General features: G+C 36.9%; 1 protein-coding gene across 10 annotated transcripts in view; it reads right to left on the reverse strand.

The window, feature by feature from the left end:
* Positions 1-21,475, reverse strand: part of AGMO (alkylglycerol monooxygenase) — a 318,841-nt gene that overhangs the window by 211,313 nt on the left and 86,053 nt on the right. For all 10 annotated transcript variants that reach the window (XR_011139628.1, XR_011139627.1, XM_068935009.1 and 7 more), the window contains 5 exons: positions 16,597-16,692; positions 3,460-3,526; positions 1,771-1,836; positions 1,583-1,662; positions 316-450 (listed from right to left, as the gene is read on the reverse strand). Coding sequence is in view for 8 of the 10 variants with exons in the window: in XM_068935009.1 (XP_068791110.1) it covers positions 316-450; positions 1,583-1,662; positions 1,771-1,836; positions 3,460-3,526; positions 16,597-16,692 (444 nt within the window). In the remaining 2 variants the exon portion in view is untranslated. The remainder of the gene's footprint in view (positions 1-315; positions 451-1,582; positions 1,663-1,770; positions 1,837-3,459; positions 3,527-16,596; positions 16,693-21,475) is intronic.

The following is a 21,475-nucleotide window of genomic DNA, read 5'->3' on the forward strand; positions in this document are numbered from 1 at the left end:
GGTAGAGTTTACCTGTGTGTGCATGTTCACAGATAAAAGAAAGAGAAACAACCTTATTCTAAAGAACAATTCTGAAAATCTCTTTAATAAATGAATGATGAAAAGATGTATTTTTTCCTATAACTAAAAGGAAAAAACATAGCTAGAACACTCATTTCCTTCAGTTTCTGTTCCCATTTCATCTTCCTCTATGCTTTATGACTGCTAATTTGCTAATTTAAAATAGCATGTGTAGAGTTTTTAACATTGATCCAGTAGCATTAAGAGGTCCAAGTAAATTACATAAAACTGAAAGCCTCTGCATGTTCTATTTACCACTGGGATTTCCTCAGGAAGGCCAAGTCTAGGTTTGCCTGGTCCCCAGCCTGGCCCTTTGAATAAGACAGAAAGCTTATTGCAGAATCCAGGTGTGGCCCAAAACGTGTTCCAAATATGAGCCAAGGGACGTAACTGTGAAAAAAGAGCAAGTAATTTTTCATTGTTAGTAAAATAAAATTTATATTTTACTCTATTCTTAGCTTTCAAGTAAATGTTTTTCAGTCTGTAATAGAGCGAAAGGAAATGAAGACAGTCAGAAGTTCAGAAAACCTGACTGAAGTAGGCAGGAGCCATATCAGGCCCTTGTTTTATAGTGAGGATTATGGGACATCTGCCCAAAGGAAAATCTGTCTGTCCTGTAATCAATCCAGAGTGTTTAAGAGTGTTTTGGACAGTTACACTTATGGTAATTTTAAACTAGGATTTGGTAATTGAGGCCTTGACATGACACACCATCAATACCTAAATTACCTAGTTTGCGCTAGTATGGATATAATTGCACACTGTAGCCACTCTTCCTGGTTACAGCTCAGACACCTCTTCAGGCAGAATTTCTCACTCTTTGAGATAATTGCTTGGGTGAACAGCTGTGAAAAGCAAATGGGGACTTCAATGCTCCTCAGTACCAGAGGTTTTTACAGAGAATTTTTCTTCAGCTGAAGTAAAGCCAAAGGACAAAGAAGCCTAAGAAGCACCACACTAACCACTTATTTTTTCTTTTTTTAACTTTATCCGAACTGTTCCATAGCTTTTGTTGAAACCATGATGGCTGCTGTATAATGCTGTCAATACAAACCATTCTGGGATATTTTGAACAGCCAATATGCAGAAGAGATAACAAAGCAAAGATATTGTACCATGGGATTATTTATGAAATAGCAATATTTAGAGGACACATAAACCTCGGATGAAATATAGTTTATGTCTGTGCTTCCCTGCATATTGCTCTGTGTATGGTAAAACAGACAGCATTCAGTGGATAAATAAATCACTAGCCTGTTATATCTCCAGTGAAATTAGTTAATATTTTCATGATGGCTTTACACGCTCTGCCTGTGTTCAGTGCAGTGAGTAGAACCAAACATTTTGTGTGTGCAAGAACACTGAAATTGGTATGTAAGAAATAGCTGTTTTTCAATGAAATACTGAAGATAGCTGGCTAACGGCACAAAAGTGTGTTGGTGGCCTCCACTGTGCCTAACAGTTTCTTTTGACCTTGAGTGCTTGCTAAAGATACCAGAGTCAGGGAAACAAACTATAGCACCTGGAGCAGGATAGGATCAAATGAATTTACTGGATGCGTTAAGCCATATACAACTTTAGCATCTTCTGCCTCAAATGTTCCTGATGGAAGAAAAACAAAAAGAAAAGAAGAGCAATCAAATCTAAGAGTACAAGAATTTTTATTTGCCACACAAACTAATTATAAGGAGAATAGCTTTTTTCGCTTACCAAATAACCTGTCCCAAATAATGAGTGTACCACCATAATTTTTGTCAATGCAGTAGGGATTTCTTCCTATAATAAAATCATTTAGAGATCAGTAATTGCATATATTAAAACACATGTACGAATTCTAGAAAATGCAACTGAGTTATGAAGGTGAACTTTCACTGTTAGTATCATTTTCTATTATAAAAATAAATTTAAAAGGCAGCTAGCCTACCACTCCATAGCTATCTATAAAAACACTTGTATTATGCGTATTACTCTCTTACTACTCAAATACAAATATACAAATCAAACTTGTCATTGCTAAACTTTCTGTGAAACCAAAGGATTCACTGGAGAGTTAATTTAGCTACAATATATTTATAAAGGAATATTAAAAAGCAAACAATAAAAATCAGCTCAGATAAACCAATTTATACCTAAAAAAAAATACGCCAAATACATGTATGCACAATCTTCTCATTAATGGCTTTCAGCTGTCTCTGCATATCCTCTGCATATGCCATATGTTTGTTCCTGCCTTCAGTATTATTAACTTCAATGTGAGGAAAATTGATCCCTCTATCTATTTTGCAGTAAACGTATCTGAATATGAGCTCTCCTATCAGCAATATGAGCAAAAAAACCATTGATTACATATCGCCAAGTCTGCAGAGTTTCTCTGGAACAGTTCTGTACAACACTTGATCAGCTCTGGAGTGATTCTACTCAACTCAGATGAGGATCAGGCTAGGAGGATTACTTTGGATTTACAGCAGAGCAAATAAGAGCAGAGTGTCTCCCTCCAGGATTACCAGTACTTGTGCAAATTTTAAGGATTAGACACTTACAGCACCCCAGCCTTTTTTAAAAGTCTGTGCAGTGCCATAAACACTCTATACATGCAGGATATAATAAATATTAATAACATCCTCTGTACATATAACTGTATTTGAGTCTGTTTCAAATTATCTCCATCTCCCTATTACTTTTCTACTTGTTATCTTTGCTCTTTACAAGATGCCCACTGGATGACCCAATAGCATCTATGGAGCCCACTTTTATTCTCCACATATGTTCATGACATTTTTCACAATGCAGTGAAGTTATTAACCCAATTTAGACGTGCAGTACAGTCTTTATTGCCTCTAAATACTGATGAAAAGTCATATCAGTCATATTGTTCATGTGCAAAGTGAGATTTTCCAATAATTCAGTCAATTGAAACCAAATTCCACTAAAACATTTAACAGCTCTTCTTTCAAAGGAAAACCATACTCACTCTTTGAATTTGACGTGCAAGAGCATCTGTTAATGATTGACAAGCATTTTAGCAATCAGAGAAGGACAAGATATTTTTCTATCACTCTCTTCATAGTCACAGATGTTGAACAGTTTTGCCCAAAAGCTAAAATTATTTCAAATTATCCAAACTTGATCTCTGCTCAATTATTAAGCTCAGATGTAAAGGTTTAAAAATGAAACTTAATTTTTTTTCTTTTTTTCTTTTTTTTACAAATGCTGTGAGACTTCTAACAGAATAATGACTATTTTTGTGCAATGATCAAAACTAGAAATATTGCAATAAACTAAAATACAGTTTTCATTTTAACTTTGTTTCATTGTTACAATATAAAACTGTATACAGTGCTACAGTATAGCAACCATGAGAAAAAGTAACTGAGGAATTAGAGGTCATTTTCTGCTTACCATGATGAACTCTGTGATGACTTGGAGTATTAAGAATGAACTCCAGAGGCCCAAGGCTGGTGATAACCTTAAAAAAAGTAATCTCTAAATGAATTCAAAAATATTCTATAAACCAGGAAGAAAAGGGAAAAGGAGGGGGAGGACAGGCACAAAGAGGATGTTTATCTTCTGTATGGGAGAACTGCAGGAAAGCAACATTACGTAAATTTTTACCCAAACAATTTCACTGAGTTATTGACTGTTAGAAGAATTTCCATGAAAAAAATGAAACTGAGTAAAATGCAAGTTAAAAATGCAATTTCTTTTTAATCCAGTAGCACATTTTTTATTATTTTTATTATCAGTTCATGATTCCTTACAGATCCATCCGCTCATATTTTTTACCTGTATCCATTGGTACTACTTGGGATCCTGTATCACTCTAAGATCCTAGTTCTGTGAACATTTTATGTCAGCAAATGGATGGCACTGACCCAGAAAAAAAACACTCTTTCCTCCTTCAGCACCTTCAACTGCTTGTTCCTTCTATGGATATCCTTCTTTTACTCCATCACAAATACAGAAATGCAAAAGCCTGATTAGGGAACAGATGCAAGTTAAAATTAATTCTGTTATGTTTTTTCCAGATTAGTTTCGCTGGGTCAGTTCCGTAATCTGACCCAACGTTTGGTCACAAACACTCACACTAGCATGAGTCAGAGGCAGAAGAAGAAAGTAGTCAAAGTAGCTTAGACTGCATAGAGTCATAGTGGAGCTATGACCTAAGACAACGGTTCAGCAATAGAGGAAATCCAGCTTCAAGCCTTTTAGTATCAGATCAAAAATGACAGAAAGTGTCGATTGCGAAAAACTCACCCTGCTAAATCAGGCATTTTGAGAAAATGCTGATGAGTTAACTTTGTATCAGCACAATTTATGCTAAATTAGGCTTTCTCACGTATTGTAGAGCCAACTGAAAGCCAGCATTGACTTCAAATCTTGGGCTTGGTCTAGCTCAATAGAACTGCGTGTATACCCACACACAACCAAGTCTAACTAGCATTGCTGGGTGAACAGTGTTCACATAGTTTTAATGACAATGCAACCATGGCTTAATCCCAATCATAAAACCATGAATCACAAACAGACGTAGTCACTACATGAACAAAACGAACTTGTGTTCAGGAATATATCCTAACACAGTATGTTTGCAAAGTCTGATTATGATGACCATAAAGTCTTGCAATTAAAAGAAAAAAAAAAAAAAAAAGAAAGCTAAACAAAAGACTTAGACTACAAGAAACAAACTCAGAACCTGTTACTTTGCCCTTTACAGAATTTAATGAGTAAATATAATATTCATGCTGTTGAAATAGATGATCTATAATATAATAATCAAGATGAAGTTGGCAGATAACACATTAAGTAGGTAGGCATACAGTCATCATTCATGAGAACAGGCCAATTTATCTCAATAAAATATACGAGGATTTTTATTCATATAAGGTTTACAGAAGAAGGTCTTCAAATATGCCAGTTCCATTTCTGTTTAAACTCACATTTGTGAAAGTGAAAATAGGTCTCCGCTCAAAAAGGACATTATTCAGATGTATTTAATTCTCTCCAATTCAGGTAAATATTGTGAAAAGAAGAATACAAACCTTTTGTGCATTTTTTTAATAATAGCTCAAAAGAATTTCTAATTAATGGGTTGAGGACAGCATTTCTATAATTAAAGCAGCATAGTAATGAGCAGCCTCTTCAGATAGAGAGAAACCTAATATTTGCAGCATCTCTCTCAAAATTCTGCACATACTATCTTGAAAACTAGAATACTGGGACAAGTTTGTTTTGTTTTGTTTAACTCAGAAGCCAAGGACAACATAAGTAGGACGATTTGTATTTCTCAGTTCTGCCTCAAAATAACTTCAAGCCTGAAAAGACCACCTAAAGCTGAGAAACAATTTGTTATTCATGCTAGCCCCTTTTCCCTCCTCTCTGAAGCAGAAAATCTCACTGTTTTAAACTATGTGAGATGTGACCACTAAACTAATTTAATGAGTCAAATGTCTTAGACTGAACTGCAGCCTAGCACCTGAGAGAGCAGTGATTTATCTATTAGATCACACCTAACTTTGATCCACCTGGTTTCAGTATATTTTGGGTTCAATATTTGAACAATTTTTGTGAAAATAAGCCAAACCTGCTCTAGGAGAGCAAGGAAACCTCAGTGATGGCAGTCTTCATTTTTAGCCCACAGATGAATTATAAGAAAGGTCTTCATTTTGAAGACATTTTAAAGTCTTCAATACTCAGCTGATTAAAATCATATTTTTCTAATTTAAATTCATCTTTTGAAAGTCCATATTATACACAGGTATGCTGAATACATAGGTATCCTTTTTGTCTTAGGCCTCCCAGAGGACTTTAGGAACTTAAGTAAAATTCTAAATAAATACTTTTGACTAATCCTAGAGAAAGTATTTTTTTTTGGAAAATGAAATCTCTCTCATCATTTAATACAGCCCCAGATCACAAAACAGTCTTTTTTGGGTGATGACATTTGCAAGTCTTCTGAAATACCTTCCCTGCAGCATCATTAGTGATTGATGCCTTACTCTACTTCCATTCATTAGTCAGGCAGGGTTACATCCATTGCAGAGAAATAATAGGCACACACCGATGAAAATATCATCCGAGATAACAATTAAAACCACATAACTTTTAATCTCAGCTGCAGTACCCAACTATGTACCTGACTGAGCAAAAATCCCTGCCCACTGAGTGGGCTGAAACTGGAAAAGCATAAAACAACACTTTCGCTAAAACACAACAAAAATGTATGTTCGGTCGATATTCAGAACAACAATGTGCTAATTCCAGAAACTGTCTTTGCTATTAGTAAGTTTATTTCTATATAACTTTTCCATTCCTAAAATAGAAAAACTGTTTTCAGTGGAAAACTCTTGGTGCTAAAAGGCAACACATTTTATAAATACTCCCATTGCAACAAGTAGAAAAATATCACCTCTGGAAACCTGTTTTTTCAAGGCTCCTGCAGCACTGCATTGCAGAGAAGCAACATATTTTGTTGAATTATGCTGAATTTTTGTACATTCTGCCATCTTACTGTAGGTAAAACTCCTACGAGCAGATCTTTCACCAGAGTAAATCGTCAAGGCTAGGATAGTAAGACAATTTTTGCCAGGGATAATTCTGTGATTTCTGATCCTGTCATGTGAGGCAAAGAGGAACCTACTGAAATCACAGTGAAAGGCCTGAACTTTGTAAGAACCAGCTTGTAACAAAACTGCATGTAGTATTACCGCAACCCTCTTTCAAAAGAATATCTGGTAGGCAATAGAGAGGAGAAAGGCACTGGCAGTTACTCCACCTACCAATCCACCTTATTGCTGTTATCTGTGCCCATTTCTATGCCTTCACTATGGCCAGATATTTCCCTTGGAGAGCAGCAATTGCAATGCAGTTAGCAAATATTTATGCGGTCATGAGGCTTATCACAAAGGCATATATGCTGGTTGGTCTGTCATTCAATACGGCAAAATAATTTCAGCTGAAAAAAGTTCTTTATCAAAATGGCTTTTTTAGGATAAGAATTTTCACGATTGCTGATATCCTATCATACTTCAGGAAAAGCATTTTTACACTAAAAAGTCAAAAAATAACAAATAAATGTAAATGTGACAGTATCACACTTACTTGCATAGTTTTTGTAATTAGCATTTTCATTAAACAAAAGAAAAGGCTTTTTGCTACTAAAATTTGTGTTTGCACTTTAGAAAGCTTTGTTTCAGACATTTTTATTAGAGAGTAGTTTCAAAATTTAAAAACCTCAGTGGAAAATTCATTGTTCAACATCCCTGTCAACAGTACTTTGCCCCCTCTTTCATATTATTGAAAGCAAAAGGAGTCTACTTATGAGTATAAAATACACTTGTCCTTTACATTATCATCTTGCAGTCCTTTGGGGAAGGTAGCAAAATAACAGGCAGCACTAGCCCTAAAAGTTAGACTCTGAGTACTCCAACTGTTGTCCAGCCGTGATTTTACTGCTCTTTTGAACGCTATGGCTAGGGGGCTTTGTGCTAGTGCTTGTTTCTTAGGTACAGCCACCTACTGCTCTAAATCAAGGCCTGTCTCCAATTTTTCCTCTCTCAATTAACACATCATGTGCACCTCGATTCCCAAACCAGTGACCCCCAGATGAACTGCAGCATTCCAACAAAACTCTTTTCCTTGTTTGTTTTATTTTTTAACAACTTATAGCCACAGAAACAATTTTCACTTGCCAAAACCCTCACAAACGGACTGGATAAGCTGCCTGTGAATCTAATATGTAGGCATCCCATGTATACCACTTACAAAAGCTTTGTCAGATCTCTCCACAAAATGTGTATTCCTCCCCATTTTACTTTTAACAAACAACATACTCCTGCATTATTGTACTTAGGTATTGCTAAACAATAAAGCAGAATTACTATGAAAATACTTGAAGCAGGTCCAAGAACTGTTTAATATATATGGCTGGCTCAAAGCTATATTCTTAGAAACTCTTTCCATACATTATTGAATAAAACACACTGGAAGTGAAATCTTCATACATAACGAGAAATAAATATTTTTTATGTATTAGTAGTTCCTATATAAAGATGTTTCCTTTGTGACAGCAACCCCTAGCCTTAACAGAAAAGAACATTATGCAATATCTCTTGCGGCATGTAAGCACCTCCGTTTGCGGTCTCAGCGTTTGTCAGCACCAAGGGAAATCTTTATTGCCTGGTACCTGCACCACTTCAATGTAGTTCTTGTTTAAATAATGAGAAAAAATCGTGACATGAAATCCAAGGGAAACTTTACATCTTGTATAACAACTCCTCCTGTCACCACTACAGCATGAATCTTTACTTAACTCTGTTTCGACATGAATGTTAGAAAGGAATGTCGACTGAGTAGAACAGGCAATGTTACAGTAAACCCATTTGTATGTAAAAAGATTTTTTTCTTTTTTTTTTCCTAGAATATAAGAGATGCTGTTTGTAGCACAGCGTTACCTTCAATATCCTAGCATTACTGACCTGCAGGACAGGAGAGGATAAATTCATCCCTGGAGCATCACTAAGGAGCACCCTGAACTTAACTTTGGGGTTTCTGTTAGACCAGTTGGTAGTAAAGAACATGTTACTATTGATTTCCTCATCAAAATCAAGATGATAAGATTTTTCTTCCTGGTTTTTCAGACAGTCTGGTGGGGAAATTTAAAAATAAAACCTTAAATACATTCCTCAATAGAGCGGCTGAGTTAATTCAGGACAACACGCCCATATATTTATACAGATGGCCCCGGTGATCATATTTGCCATGTGAAATCTCTACAGGGATGCTAGGGAAAGGCAGAACTCCTAGGATATGTGCTCGTCTGCCCAGTTTCACACTTTGAAATCCTCGGCAAACCCTGATTTATACACTGCCAACTGTTTTCCTATCTGATTAGGCAGTTTTCTACTCCAGTAAGCATGTAAAATGGATGTAGCCAAATTTCCACACTGAGGAGTGAAAAAACAATATTTATAGTTTAGAAATAAAACAAGCTAGAGGAATCAGGCCTGTTGGGATCATAAAGAGTTTCTTAGGGGGTGGATTTCTGATAAATTTGGATTGTAGGAATGGGAGGTGAAAGCCTAGTTTTAATGGATAGTCAGGCTTAGGGTATGTTTATATAATAAACATACAGAGTTAAGAAATGTGTTTATAATAAATTATCTTGAAGTCAGACTGTTGTCACTTTTGGTTGTTTTACCTCTCAACCAGGAGACCAAGGCTGGAATCACATAGGCATCTTACGTGAATGTTTCAGTTAACACTTTGAATAAGTATATTCATCTTTTTTGTTAAAAAAAAAAGCCTAATTAAGCCTTCTTCTGGGAAAGATAAGCACATATATTTGATGTTTCAATCAATCTGTCCACTAAAAATGGATTAACTGCTTGTCTTAAATGCGGCATTACCAATAGCAGAGCATGGAGAAAGTCACCTTTTCAGTCATGCATCAAACTAAGCATTTAAACCAAACTCCAGGAGAAAAATTGCTATACCATTTCATTATTTTTCATCACCTTGACAAATACATGCTGGTAATTATGGGGGAAAAAAGAGAACATATTACATCAGTATGCCAGTCCTGACACAAACCAAAAAAATGTCCAAGTGTAGCTCTTCACATTCCTCTTTATATAGACCAAAATACAGCCAGTGTCCTGCGCTTTGTGTCTTTAGCAAATAAATGTCTTGCTAATTGAAAACAGCATGTTCCTCTGCCCAGATTACTGCCTGTCAAAGGCAACTCCCCTGCAAGTGGGAGCTGTATGCTCAAACCCCGCCGTGTGAGCAGATAATTACGGAGCAGCCACTTTTTGAATGAGAACGATCACAGCTCCTGTGCTGCCTAATGAACTCAAAGCTGCAGGATGTGTTAAGCAAACTCAGCAAAACCCTGTTCCTTTAGAGGATTTAGGTATTTTTAAGTGTCTTTCTACTCTGCAGCTCAATTGAAAGAGGGACTAGGTAAGAATTAAATACTTAACTTTCCAGGTCGGGATAGGCTCAGATACCTAAAAGTGCCAAGAAGCACTTTGTTTTCAAATGGGAGGCACGCCTGAGCCAACTAAGGTGGAAAGCAGATATTCCTAATCACCGTCCAGGTCCTAGATGCCAATGAAGGAACTCTAAATCTCATCCCTCTATATTTTTCCTGATTAAACAGTGCTCCAGTGCAGCCCATTGCAGGACAGAAATGCTTTGCGCTCTCTAATGGAGGTTTTATTTTTCTCCCTCTTGTGTTACTCTTTTTATTTAAAACAAAAAGCAAAGCTATGCTCTTGATATATCTAGAAAGATAATATTTCTCCCCTCTCATTGACTCTCATGGAAAAGTGGAAGACATTTTGCACTTACTGCTAGTGTTTCTGCTTAGTGAGAGTGTTGTTAGTTTTCCTCTTTTCCACCCTCTGGCAAGTACAATGATGACAAGACTTTCATCCTTTAGGTTGGACAGAAAATCTAATAAGACATTTTGGCAGACACACTGCGTTGAAACAGTGAGATCTTTTTGTTTCTTGGAATCGTGTTTGAGTTTTATTGTCTATATTGTGGATATATATATCCTATCTGGACCTACAAAGGCACTTTCTGCATTAAATAAAGTATTTTTATCTCTGTTTTTTACTGCCTTACTTGTTCTCCTTCTTTCCACAGTAAATGCTTGAGTTGCCAGCTTGTAGCAGGCAAATGATGCGTTTGTGAATGATTAAAGCACCAGATATCAGGAATGGGACCAGCACTTTCTTCTGTAAACCAAAATCTTATTCTTTATGCAAACCAGGATTAGTCTTTCCCCACTGGTTTTTGAACAATTTCTTGAATCTTTGTAACTCCAAGAGGATGCCCTTTCAAAATGGATACAGCCAGTAGAATGTTATATGATATGACCTGTTTATAGAAATCCCAGGTAAATCATTGAGGGTTGTCAAGCACAGTTTTGAATATCAAACTGTAACAACACCTCTATATCAATTACATTCATCTTTTTGATGACTGTTAGCAAAAGTCTTGTGAACGGTAACTTTTTAGAATAATCCCCTGTAAACTGAATAGGACAGATGTAAGTGTTTCCAGTTTGAAAGAGCACATCAAGAAGACTCGTGTCTATTTTTGGCTACAGTAGCTGAATTAAAGAGAGTAAGATGGATCGCCTGTTAAATGAACCAACATATTAGAATAAAGAAGAAGAAAGATTTTCCTGCCATAAACTAATTGAATTCCAAATGAATTTCCGTCAATTTTCAACTACAATTTCACAATCATACACAACACATCAGATTATTACTTTTTACTATTGATGCTGTTTACTTTAAAAAACAACATTTCTCATCTTGCCCAGGAAATCAGATCAGTCAATCATACTCGATTTCCAGTGTGATCCATTCAATACCACCTGTATACTATCATCTTGCAAAAACTTATGCACATGTTGAATTTTACCCATTACAAAAAGTCTCACTGACCTCATAGGAACTATTCACAGCACATTAAATTAAGCATAAATATATGCCTTTGCAAACACAGAGCCTTGGAATTTACATACTTCTTTGTTCCTGCATTCCTTTCTTGTTTATTAAAACTAGACTAGAGCACACAATGTGCAAAAGGTACATACAAAAAGAAATGGAAAAATAAAATTCTGTAAGAAATGGAGGATCAGTCTCATTTGTTAGAACCTGGAAGTTAATAACTGAATATTTTATCTATTGCCTAATACTGTCACTTATGAACCACACTATCTTAACAGATTTTCTGGGTATTTTATGTGCCACCCACTGGACTTTTGTCTTAAATAGTTTCTGCTTAAACAGACACGTATGTCCTCTAGAGTCTCAGGAATAACGTTTGATAATGATGCAGTAATCATAAGTATACTGCTTCTTAAAAGAAGTCAGTGTACTAGTATGTGTTTTCCTTAACTGCACGTGTTTTTATATTTACTTGTTTAATTTACTTGCTGGCCTTATGCTCATATTTAAACCACAGAAGGGCATTTCTGAGTCTGGCCCTCTTCTTAGGCAGGAGTTGAGGGATCAGTGTAAGAAGCTCAGGATTCGGCCGCTGCAGCTCGCCGGTACTCAGCCCACGGGCGACGCGCGGCTTCCTGCCACAAACAGAATTCACTGGCCTGGCTGGAAGACAAGACCTGCTCTTCGTGGAAACATGAACTTCTCTCAGAAATTTCGCTCAAAGTTTTTTGAGCCACACCAAGTCAGAGAGAGAGGCTTGGAGTAGCGCGCGCCGCAGGGCAGCACCTGTGACCACCCTCCTCCCTCTGTCTCCTTGCGGTCGGCAATTACACCCTGCGCGTCTGAAAGCTGCGGCCCACGTCTACTGTATTCACCAGCAAAGTTTCACTTTTACTGAATTACTGTTTTCTGACCAAAACAAAAATATACACGTTGTGTTTTGGTCTATATCGGTAGAGGATTTCACTTCTTCTATGCCAGCCTGCCTAAGATATTGCCAAAGTGGTTTCCATTCCTTGTCTGTTTTCACCCTTGTTGCCCCTAGGTCATAGCAGAGGCTCACCTTTTCATGCTCCCAAAGTTGGATGAAGTAGGAAGACTTAAATAAGGGAAAAAGAGATGCCTTAACAAACGTGATTTCCATGAGTATAGTAAAGGGCAGATTACAGTCTTTCCTTAAATTAGAAAATTAAGCAGATACTAACGCACGTCAAAGATCAAACAGGCAACAAATAGTCTGCTGCTGCAGTTACTACCAACAGGGATTGATTCAGTTGATACTTTCCAAATACAATTTGACATCTCATGAAAATTACAGCTAAACCAACAGAAACTAATTTCTGTTTTTCACAGGTGTCTATCAGGTTATAAACGCACCTAACTGATTGGTTGTAATAAATGCATAACGGAAGGATATAGTTTAATATGAGCCATAGACCTTCCGAATCACCTGTGAAAATAAACTGAAACGGAGTATTTCTCTCTGTCAGTAACAGTCCTGAAACATTTTGTGGCTTTTGAAAAATTAGGTTTTTAGTGCTCTTTGACCAAAGTATTTTTTTTTACTCCCCTCAAGGTCTAGATGAGAATGGTCTAGTCACAGAAACATTTCTCCCAGTCCATTTAAGGCCAGATCTACTGACTGAGTCTTTCCACTGAGCTAAATAGGATTAGACTGGACCAAAAATTGCTTTCTCTTGATTTATTGGGATCCTATCTTTATGCAGCACTAGGGAAAAGCTTTTTCTGCTTTTTTTTTCCCCTTTGTCATTTAAATAAACAATTATGACATTTATTTCAATTCCTTGATGCTATTCAGAGATCAAAAATATATATTTGGAAAATTTCTGATACAATCTGAAATTGCCATGTACACAGTGCAATAATGCACAGAAGTAGTGAAACAAAGGTAACCTTTAGGCAGCAGAAATTCTTGTAATGGAAGAATACAGTCAAAAGCATATACACAACTTATTTAGGTCACAAAGCAGTATTTTTACTCTAGCACATCCACCCTTTATTGATTAATCACAGAAATGCTTTATCTGTTTCAATAGTCCATTAGATTTTGGTGATCGAAATCTTTTATTATTACTAAAAGAATGGTTTAGTTATAATCTGTATAGTGTTTAAAATGCTGTCCTGTTCTATATAAAAGGCCAAAAGCTAATGCATATCACGTATGCAGGAAAAACAGAGGTCTCACTGAAATACAAATAGTGGGTACTTTTCATCTTTATGATTTGGTATACAGCCGTCAGAGGACTATATGAGCTACTTGATTTAAAATAAAATAGACTCTGTCTGATTTGTTGGTAGGAAAGCTGGACAGAAGCTGACATAACAAACATTGGAAAAGGTCAAAGTTACAATGTTAAAAGAAGTTTATTATTTGAAACAATACAGGATACATTCTAAGTTAAACTTTGGGAAAATATCAGGTATTATACTTTGCCTGTAAACTCTTGCTCTAGGCTGAAATACGTCATATAAAGTCTCAGCACAGCACAACCCTTTTTTTAATTATTGAATTGAATTTGAATTAGTTCTTTATGCAATAAGAACCTAAATACCTCAAATCTAAATCCAAACAAAACACCTTTCCTTTAGAAGTTGGTTGATATACTTTCCATCTTTCCTATTGCTTAAAAATAATTTATTTTTTTCATGTAGAGAAAAATAAATTGCGCACCCCCTTTATTAGGCTTCTCAGTGCTAATGAGACAAAATTGTTTACTAAAGAAAAGTGATTATAAACTCTACATTTCTTATCAAATACTCCTGCATTTCAGAAGTAAACTCCACAACTGGCAGTAGCAGAATAGAAAAGATGCAGTATGTCTATGCTAGACCCCCCAATGACATGTACTGCTGCCTTGTAAAAACACCCAGCTGGGCTCCCAGAGGACACCAGAGTCGCCTGGGGACTGGGTATCTCCCTGCTCTCAGCCCTGGCAAGCAGCTGTCGCCGCAGAGCAAGGACCAGCAGTAGTCTCTGAGCCACCATCCTGTTTTCGGCAGTATGCCACAGGCCTGCAGCCCCAAGCAACCCTCATGCCTGGGGGAGCTTACGGAAAGGATTTTCATTTTATTATTAGGTAAGATAATTATTTGAACTGCTAAAAGTTAGAAAAATTACTTTGAAAAAAAATTTAAAAATGGCCCAGTTCTAAACGCAGTTAAATTATTCCAGTTGTCATAAAAGGTGTGGTATGATGGTGAAATACCATATTATCTTCAACAGAAATATTATTTATGAATTTAACACCTAAGTGTCTACAACAGTTACTGCTGTTTCCCTTCCTTTGCCTTGTCTTGTCTGTTAGGTCCTTGCTTCTGAGAGCAGGAAATGTGCTAATATACAGCATAAACCAATTTCTATTTTGACATCATTTATGACCTGAAAGCATGACTTCAACATATTTCAACTGATTTCAACCGTACTACAAAAATAGCATCAACAATATCAACTTTAAAAATATCTTCTTTTGCAAATAAAGATCTACGATTGGATTAGGTGCATCAGTACAAAACATCTGTTGTTTTTCTACTGTTGCAATAATTTAATAGTAAGGGGTGCTCACCTATTCACTGAGACTAAAATATATTCCTGTTTAGACACCAGCACACAGTACATACACTATGGGAATTCCTTTTAAGCCCTATAAAGGACTTAGGAGGGATGTAGGTGATTCAGAGGCCTCTGAAATGCACTTTAGAAACTTCAGAAGTGCACTGCCGCACTGGTGCTGACATTCATGGCATTACTGCTACGTAGCAGAACTTTAGACACATGTCAGCCAAGGAAGAAATGGCTACAGACAGCAGGGAAGAGCTAAATGAGGCATATTACATCCTTCTTAGCGGTAAAACACAGTAAAATCAGTTTGGGATTCTAATGCATGATCAAATAAACATTGCTACCACATGATTCATAATGTTCATTTGGTATAATTTCAAAGTGTTGGATTAAATTTGTTCAGAACATTTTGACAACATTGTGTAATGCATGACTTCATGCCAGTTCTGGTGAAGTGCATTTCATTTTATTGCAAGCCTTTGCAAATCACTATCAATAAGTGATGTTACAGGGCATGGGATAGGTATTAATGACTTTAGAAATGTGCTCAACAGAACTGAGTAACAATAGAAGTTTGCAAATGGGTCACTGTAAGTAGCTTTTTCATCAAACAAGCACATAGAAAAGGGAAAATAAAATCTACAATTTAAATAATTCAATTGTCTAAAACTGTAGGTAACAAAAATGAAATTGTCTTCCAGATGGATCATCCTATAGATGGCACAATGAAACTATAGAGCGAAAATGGTATCCAAATAATCAGAGTAACCGAAAGAGTGTAAGTATGTTGGGGTAATTAGTCCCCAAGCCTGGTAATGTAATATACTGCTAACATATAATATGGAATACTTCTAAGCACCTTTACTGTAGTGCAAGGGAGAAGGCAGAAGGTCTTTAAAGGTCTTTAAAGAAGGTCTTCCCACACCTGAGAAGTATGGGAAAAATTACAATGGGTTACTACCGGTATAGGCATGCAAAACAGATATGGTCTACACACTCACACACACATATAAATAAGTGCAGTCATAAACAAATAGCTAGCAGATAATCAAATATTTTTTTTAAGGGGTCTTCAAATGACTTGCAGTAAGAAGGAAACAGTATCTGAGTTCAGTTGTAACTCTGGGAAGAAACTACTGCTTAAAGTCCTCTAATATTTTTCCTTAAAATATTTATCTTAGAAATGAAATCAGTTTCAGTATCTGCCAGAAATGTTTAATAAGCTGCAAGATAGGAAAATATGGTATTAAAATAGTAAAAAGTTTTGATTCTTTACAGTTACTTTTTTTTTATCTAATTGGGACCAACTGGCCTCATTGCCTCTTATAAACTTAGCAATATATATTCCGAAAAAGGAATAAAAATGAACAGATGGTTCTCCTTAAAAAAGTCAGACAAAGATTTTTCTTACACAATAAATCAGTTGCTAGTGCATTTCCAGGACACTGCTCCAGGCTAACTGTTTAGGTATGGCTTAAAAACCTGGTTTACCTCTGTATGTATCCAAAACTGGTAAAGAAGATTAAACTGTAGATGAACAGCAAACACTGAAGGAGGGATAAAAAGAGCCATGGGCAAGTTGAATATCTGAAAAATTAGAAAGAAAATACACATTACATTCATCATTCTAAAATTGTGATGATATAATGAAGTACAATCTCAGGAGCTCAAAGTACTGCACAAGTTAATTGTATCTTATAATACGTCTATAATGCAGACTTTATACAAAACAGATACTGTTTATTATGTTACCACTAGACTCTGATTATTATGTTACCACTGGATATGTTATAGCAAACGAGACATAAATTGCTGCAAAAGTCATTTGCCAAAAGTCATAATGTGAGCAAAGCAGCAAAATCAGGTAAGAAACTCAAAAATCCTGAGATTAGCCATTTATTCTGTTTACTGTATGGAATAGACACAGACATATCTTTGACACAAAGGGTTTACTTATGGGGGAGAATTATCATGGAGTAAACAAGGTGTGAATTTATAGCACTATAGTTTTTCCACTGTAACTCCCTACGTGAGCACCAAAAGGGCAAAGCAGCTTACTCAGCTTTCAAAGTTAATTGTAAATTCTCACTCTAACTTCCTCATAGCATCTCCCTTGAAGCCCTGTCCTGACTGATACCCTGATATATTCCTGGGCTCTAAGTGCTAGCATGAAAACTCTTTCAGAGAACTGCCTCCTTAGGAAAGGCACTAGTATCATACACAGAGGCTAAAGTCCAAGTAATTTCACAATTAATTGTTCCACTGGCTGAGGAATAGCTCAGTCTTATCTAATAGGATGAGATTTCTAAGACCATCCTAAGACCATCCATGTTAAAAGTTAGTCTGCTTTCTTCAGAATCTGGTTTGTCTTTTTTTTTTTTTTTTTTGTGAACCTCCTATACCAGTTGTGTTGAGAAGTCAGTCCTTTCGTAAAGTAGCAAGATCTCTTTTAAACCAAACAAGAGTGGACGTGTCTTCGTAGGGAAAATTCTGGCAAGGGATAATAAGAGCTCCCAATGAAACACACAGCAGAGTTAACAAACTCCATTTTCAAGTTCCTATTGTCCTTCTCACCAAGTCAAATCTTGGAACACCAGAGAAAGCAGATAGCCATCCCAGGTCTCCTAAGCCAGTCATTCCTTAGTACAAGTCTGAAGAAAAATAACACTTAGTGTTTAATGCTGATATTCCCCCAGTTTTTGTCACAAGCTCAACTAATGGGTATGACATCAAGCTGGGGCTGTGAAACAAGTGCACCTCCATCGTAGTGATGAGATGTTCTTGGACAAGTCACTACAGTGGTTTCTCAATGTCAAGCACCACTGGAGGACTAAGGGCCTGCAACCCTGCGACCTGCTCAGTCTGCTGGCTTCAATGTCAGGCAACAACTGCAACTGGAAGTACTGCAATAAAACATGTAAGTTACTGCAGCCTCAGCAATCACCACATAGGGCTGAGAACAGCTATGATTTCAAAAGCTACATTCACACCTATGGCGCTACCACAGCTCCTACATAGACTATAAGTAGGCAGTTCCTGCTTGAATGACTTGGAAAATTTTCTCTTCTGATAAATAAAGCGATTCAAGGGTGGTTGAAGGATTGTGCCGAGTTTTTGAACCTGAGGAAAAAATCACAATCTGTTGTTTTGTTTAAATCACTGTGATCCTCAAAGACTGAGTCCTTACATAACTTTTATAAAACAAACAAGAAAGAAAAATCTATTTGGAAGGTGAAACTTGCACATTCAGCTCCCTAAGAATCACTCATCTAAGTGAACTCACAAATACTCATAGAAGCTCTTTACCTAAAGTAGGAGGTAGTAAATGCCGTTAGAAGGGATGGGACATTAGACAAAAATTCTGGAGTAGAGGTGGGTACGAGCCTTCTTTTTGAGTTAAGTGCTTAAAAGATATCAGAGTATTTTATGCAGAAAACTACTAAATAGAAGACCTGCTTTCAAACCGCACCATTCTCCATGATCTGAAGCAGAAATACAGTGCAAGTCCCCCATACTTTAGAAGAAATGCTCTCATTATTGGTGTAGAGTCAATCTGTTTGAGTTCCTTTTTCCACCTTCCACAAACCTGGACCCCCTTAGTATTGAATTATTAAAAGTGGAGCAGCTATAAAAAAAGAGGCTGAGAGATATTTGTCCCACAAATATGAAGGATGGCATTGTTTTTCTCAAAGGTTATCTTATGAAGAAGTCAATGAAGGAGTAGGACACACAGCAAGTTTTAAGTAAAGCTAGTGTAGTTTTCTCTTATTATTGATTGTACCTGTCTAGTGGCATGATAAGAGGAGGGATTTTTTTAAAAGAAATTGAGAGGAAGTTGATTTAAAAAAAAATAGATGGTTTTCAGATTATTCACGGATATAGTTACAGGATTTAAAGCAGGGTTTAAAATGATATGCTTTCTTTCTAAAAGTAGCATAGGCAACTTGGTGGTATTTACAGATGACTCAGAGGGGAAGAAAAGATCATCTTCATATTTATTTTTTAACCTACTCCTCACAATGAGTACTAGGATTTCCCTGCTAAGCGGTGAGTTGCAGGAATTGTTATGTAAATCTACAGGTAAATTTGAGATTGACAAGGGAGAATGTTTTCTTAATGCCTCATGTTTCCTTACATTGTAAGTTTTACTTTGCACAGAAAGGATTTGAAGGATCATTTGCAAAAGCAAAACTCATAGGGAGAGATGAAAACCTCTCCTACATAAGAGAAACAAGACTTGGTTTCTCATATTTGTGGTTCCACTGAAAGAACAGGATCAATATCAGAAAAAAAAAGTCACTAACTTGTTTTTCACTGGAAATGCCAGTTCCCAAATCAAAACATTTCATGGGAATGTACCAGCTTTGACTAATCTGTGGAGGAAAAGCTTTCTTGGCTCCAAGATGGAATTTCTGGTCAAAACTACAGAAAAAAATTTATGATGCTCACAGATCTTTTCCCATCTGTGGATTCAACAAAAGAGATTGAGAGAGAGCCACAATGACTGATAAGCTGATGGGGAAGGCACTCATCGAGGGGGTGGAGAGGGACTAATCAAGGGGTCTGCTGCACTGCAGCTCTGTGCCCTACCGATAGAGTCACTGGCAGTTTTAGAGTGGTGTGTGTCACCTGTGCTTCTGCACACTTGCTGGCTTAGGCATGCTCTCGCTTTCTCTCCTTTTTAATTAAAAGCTTCTAAACGCATCCACTAAAGAAAGGGAAAATTTTGAAAACTGTGAAGCTTAGCAGAAGGGATGACAGTTTCCTGCCCAGGTCCAGCACCGAGCCCATCTGCCTCCACACTGTGTCTCGAGGGCCACCTGCTGATCTCGCTAGCTCTCCGCCAGCCAAGAGTTGGGGGCTCCGCAGGAAAACTACATACAACAAGTGCAGATTGAGTATACTTGTGGGAGGACTCTTGTGGGAGGTAAGAAGAAAAAAAAAAAACCCTGCAGATCCTGGCAAAGTCCTCATTAGATACGAGGTGAACTTTGTGACTATGTGCTAGGAAGAGTGTTACCTATTCCCTTTAGAAAAGGAACAGATTTATATGCAGATATTTCCACTGCTTTTAAATCAATAAGCCATAGTTGAACCCTTTATCTAAAAGTATAGCATAAGACAAATGGATCTAATTTTTGGAATTAAATCTTACCCTTGAAAATTAAAGAAACTTAAAGGAAAATTAAGAACTGGTACCCAAAGAACTAAACGAGTAGTAGCTTTTCACGCTGTTTATGCCACTTTTTTGTTTCACAATTACACTTTAACCGAGCATTTCATCAGAAGCAAAAAATATATGCAACATTAGCTTGCTGATTTCTTCTTAAAAATGAATAGACATTTTTTCCGCATCACTTCCCCTCAAGAAATGGCTTGAAAACCATCTCTCAGTCTGACAGTGGGTCTGCTTCTTTACCACTCTTCTGCTGGAATAACAGAAATGTTTTGTGTGCAAACGATATGAAGTTGGCACTTGGCTCCAAGTTCAGGAGTATGTCTCACACCACTGATCGCACTTAAGGCATGTTTTTCTCTTCTCTTTCACTCCACATCTTTTCAATCAGCCTGAGCACAACCCACACAGATTAATATGCTGATTTATTTATCTTATAATGTTTAACTTAAAACACATACAGAGCTGGCAGCAGAACAGTCCCACATTCCCACCTCATCCACCACAACTTTCTCACAGCCTCCACAAAACTGGATGTCAAACTGCATTCAACTGTTCGCAGGCAGTAACAGCAGCTCCCTCTCAGAGATGAACTAAAGACTTCACCGAGATTCAGCCTCAAGGCAAACGCAGCCCTGGGGTTCTGGGTAAGCCTGGCAGACCACAAAATAGCAGTACTGTAAGCACTGGCAACAACTGTGTTCATGTGTAATAAGATTTTGGAGAAAAAAAATTGGCACACCTCTCAAATGTTCTGGGGAGAGGTAAACACTTATATTAACCAAATGATTTGGTTAATATCGAATGTTTTGTGGAAAAAAAAAAAAAACACTGCACACAAGAGTATTATTGTTTCCGAGGTTGGTTTCCCTCTCTTCAAAGCAAATGAATTTTAAATGTACATATTTTACTAACCGGATGATACCAGTGTGGTCCTGAGGGCTGTATCTAGAATCTGAGGAGGCATCTCGGCCTTCCTGAATATTTTTTGCTCTCTGAGGTATCATCCTCAAAAACACGCAGACAGACAAAGTACTCATACACACACCCATATGTACACACAGGCTTTTTGTCTTTTTTGAATTATTGTTTTTGCAATGCATTTGCACATATGGTCCCAATGGGTAAATGTGCAAAGGTTAAATCTCTAACATGGCAGTATTTACATAGAAAGCAGAGTTATGACAGCACATA

The sequence above is a fragment of the Struthio camelus genome, chromosome 2, assembly GCF_040807025.1.
Source record: "Struthio camelus isolate bStrCam1 chromosome 2, bStrCam1.hap1, whole genome shotgun sequence".
NCBI classification, from domain to species: Eukaryota; Metazoa; Chordata; class Aves; order Struthioniformes; family Struthionidae; genus Struthio; species Struthio camelus.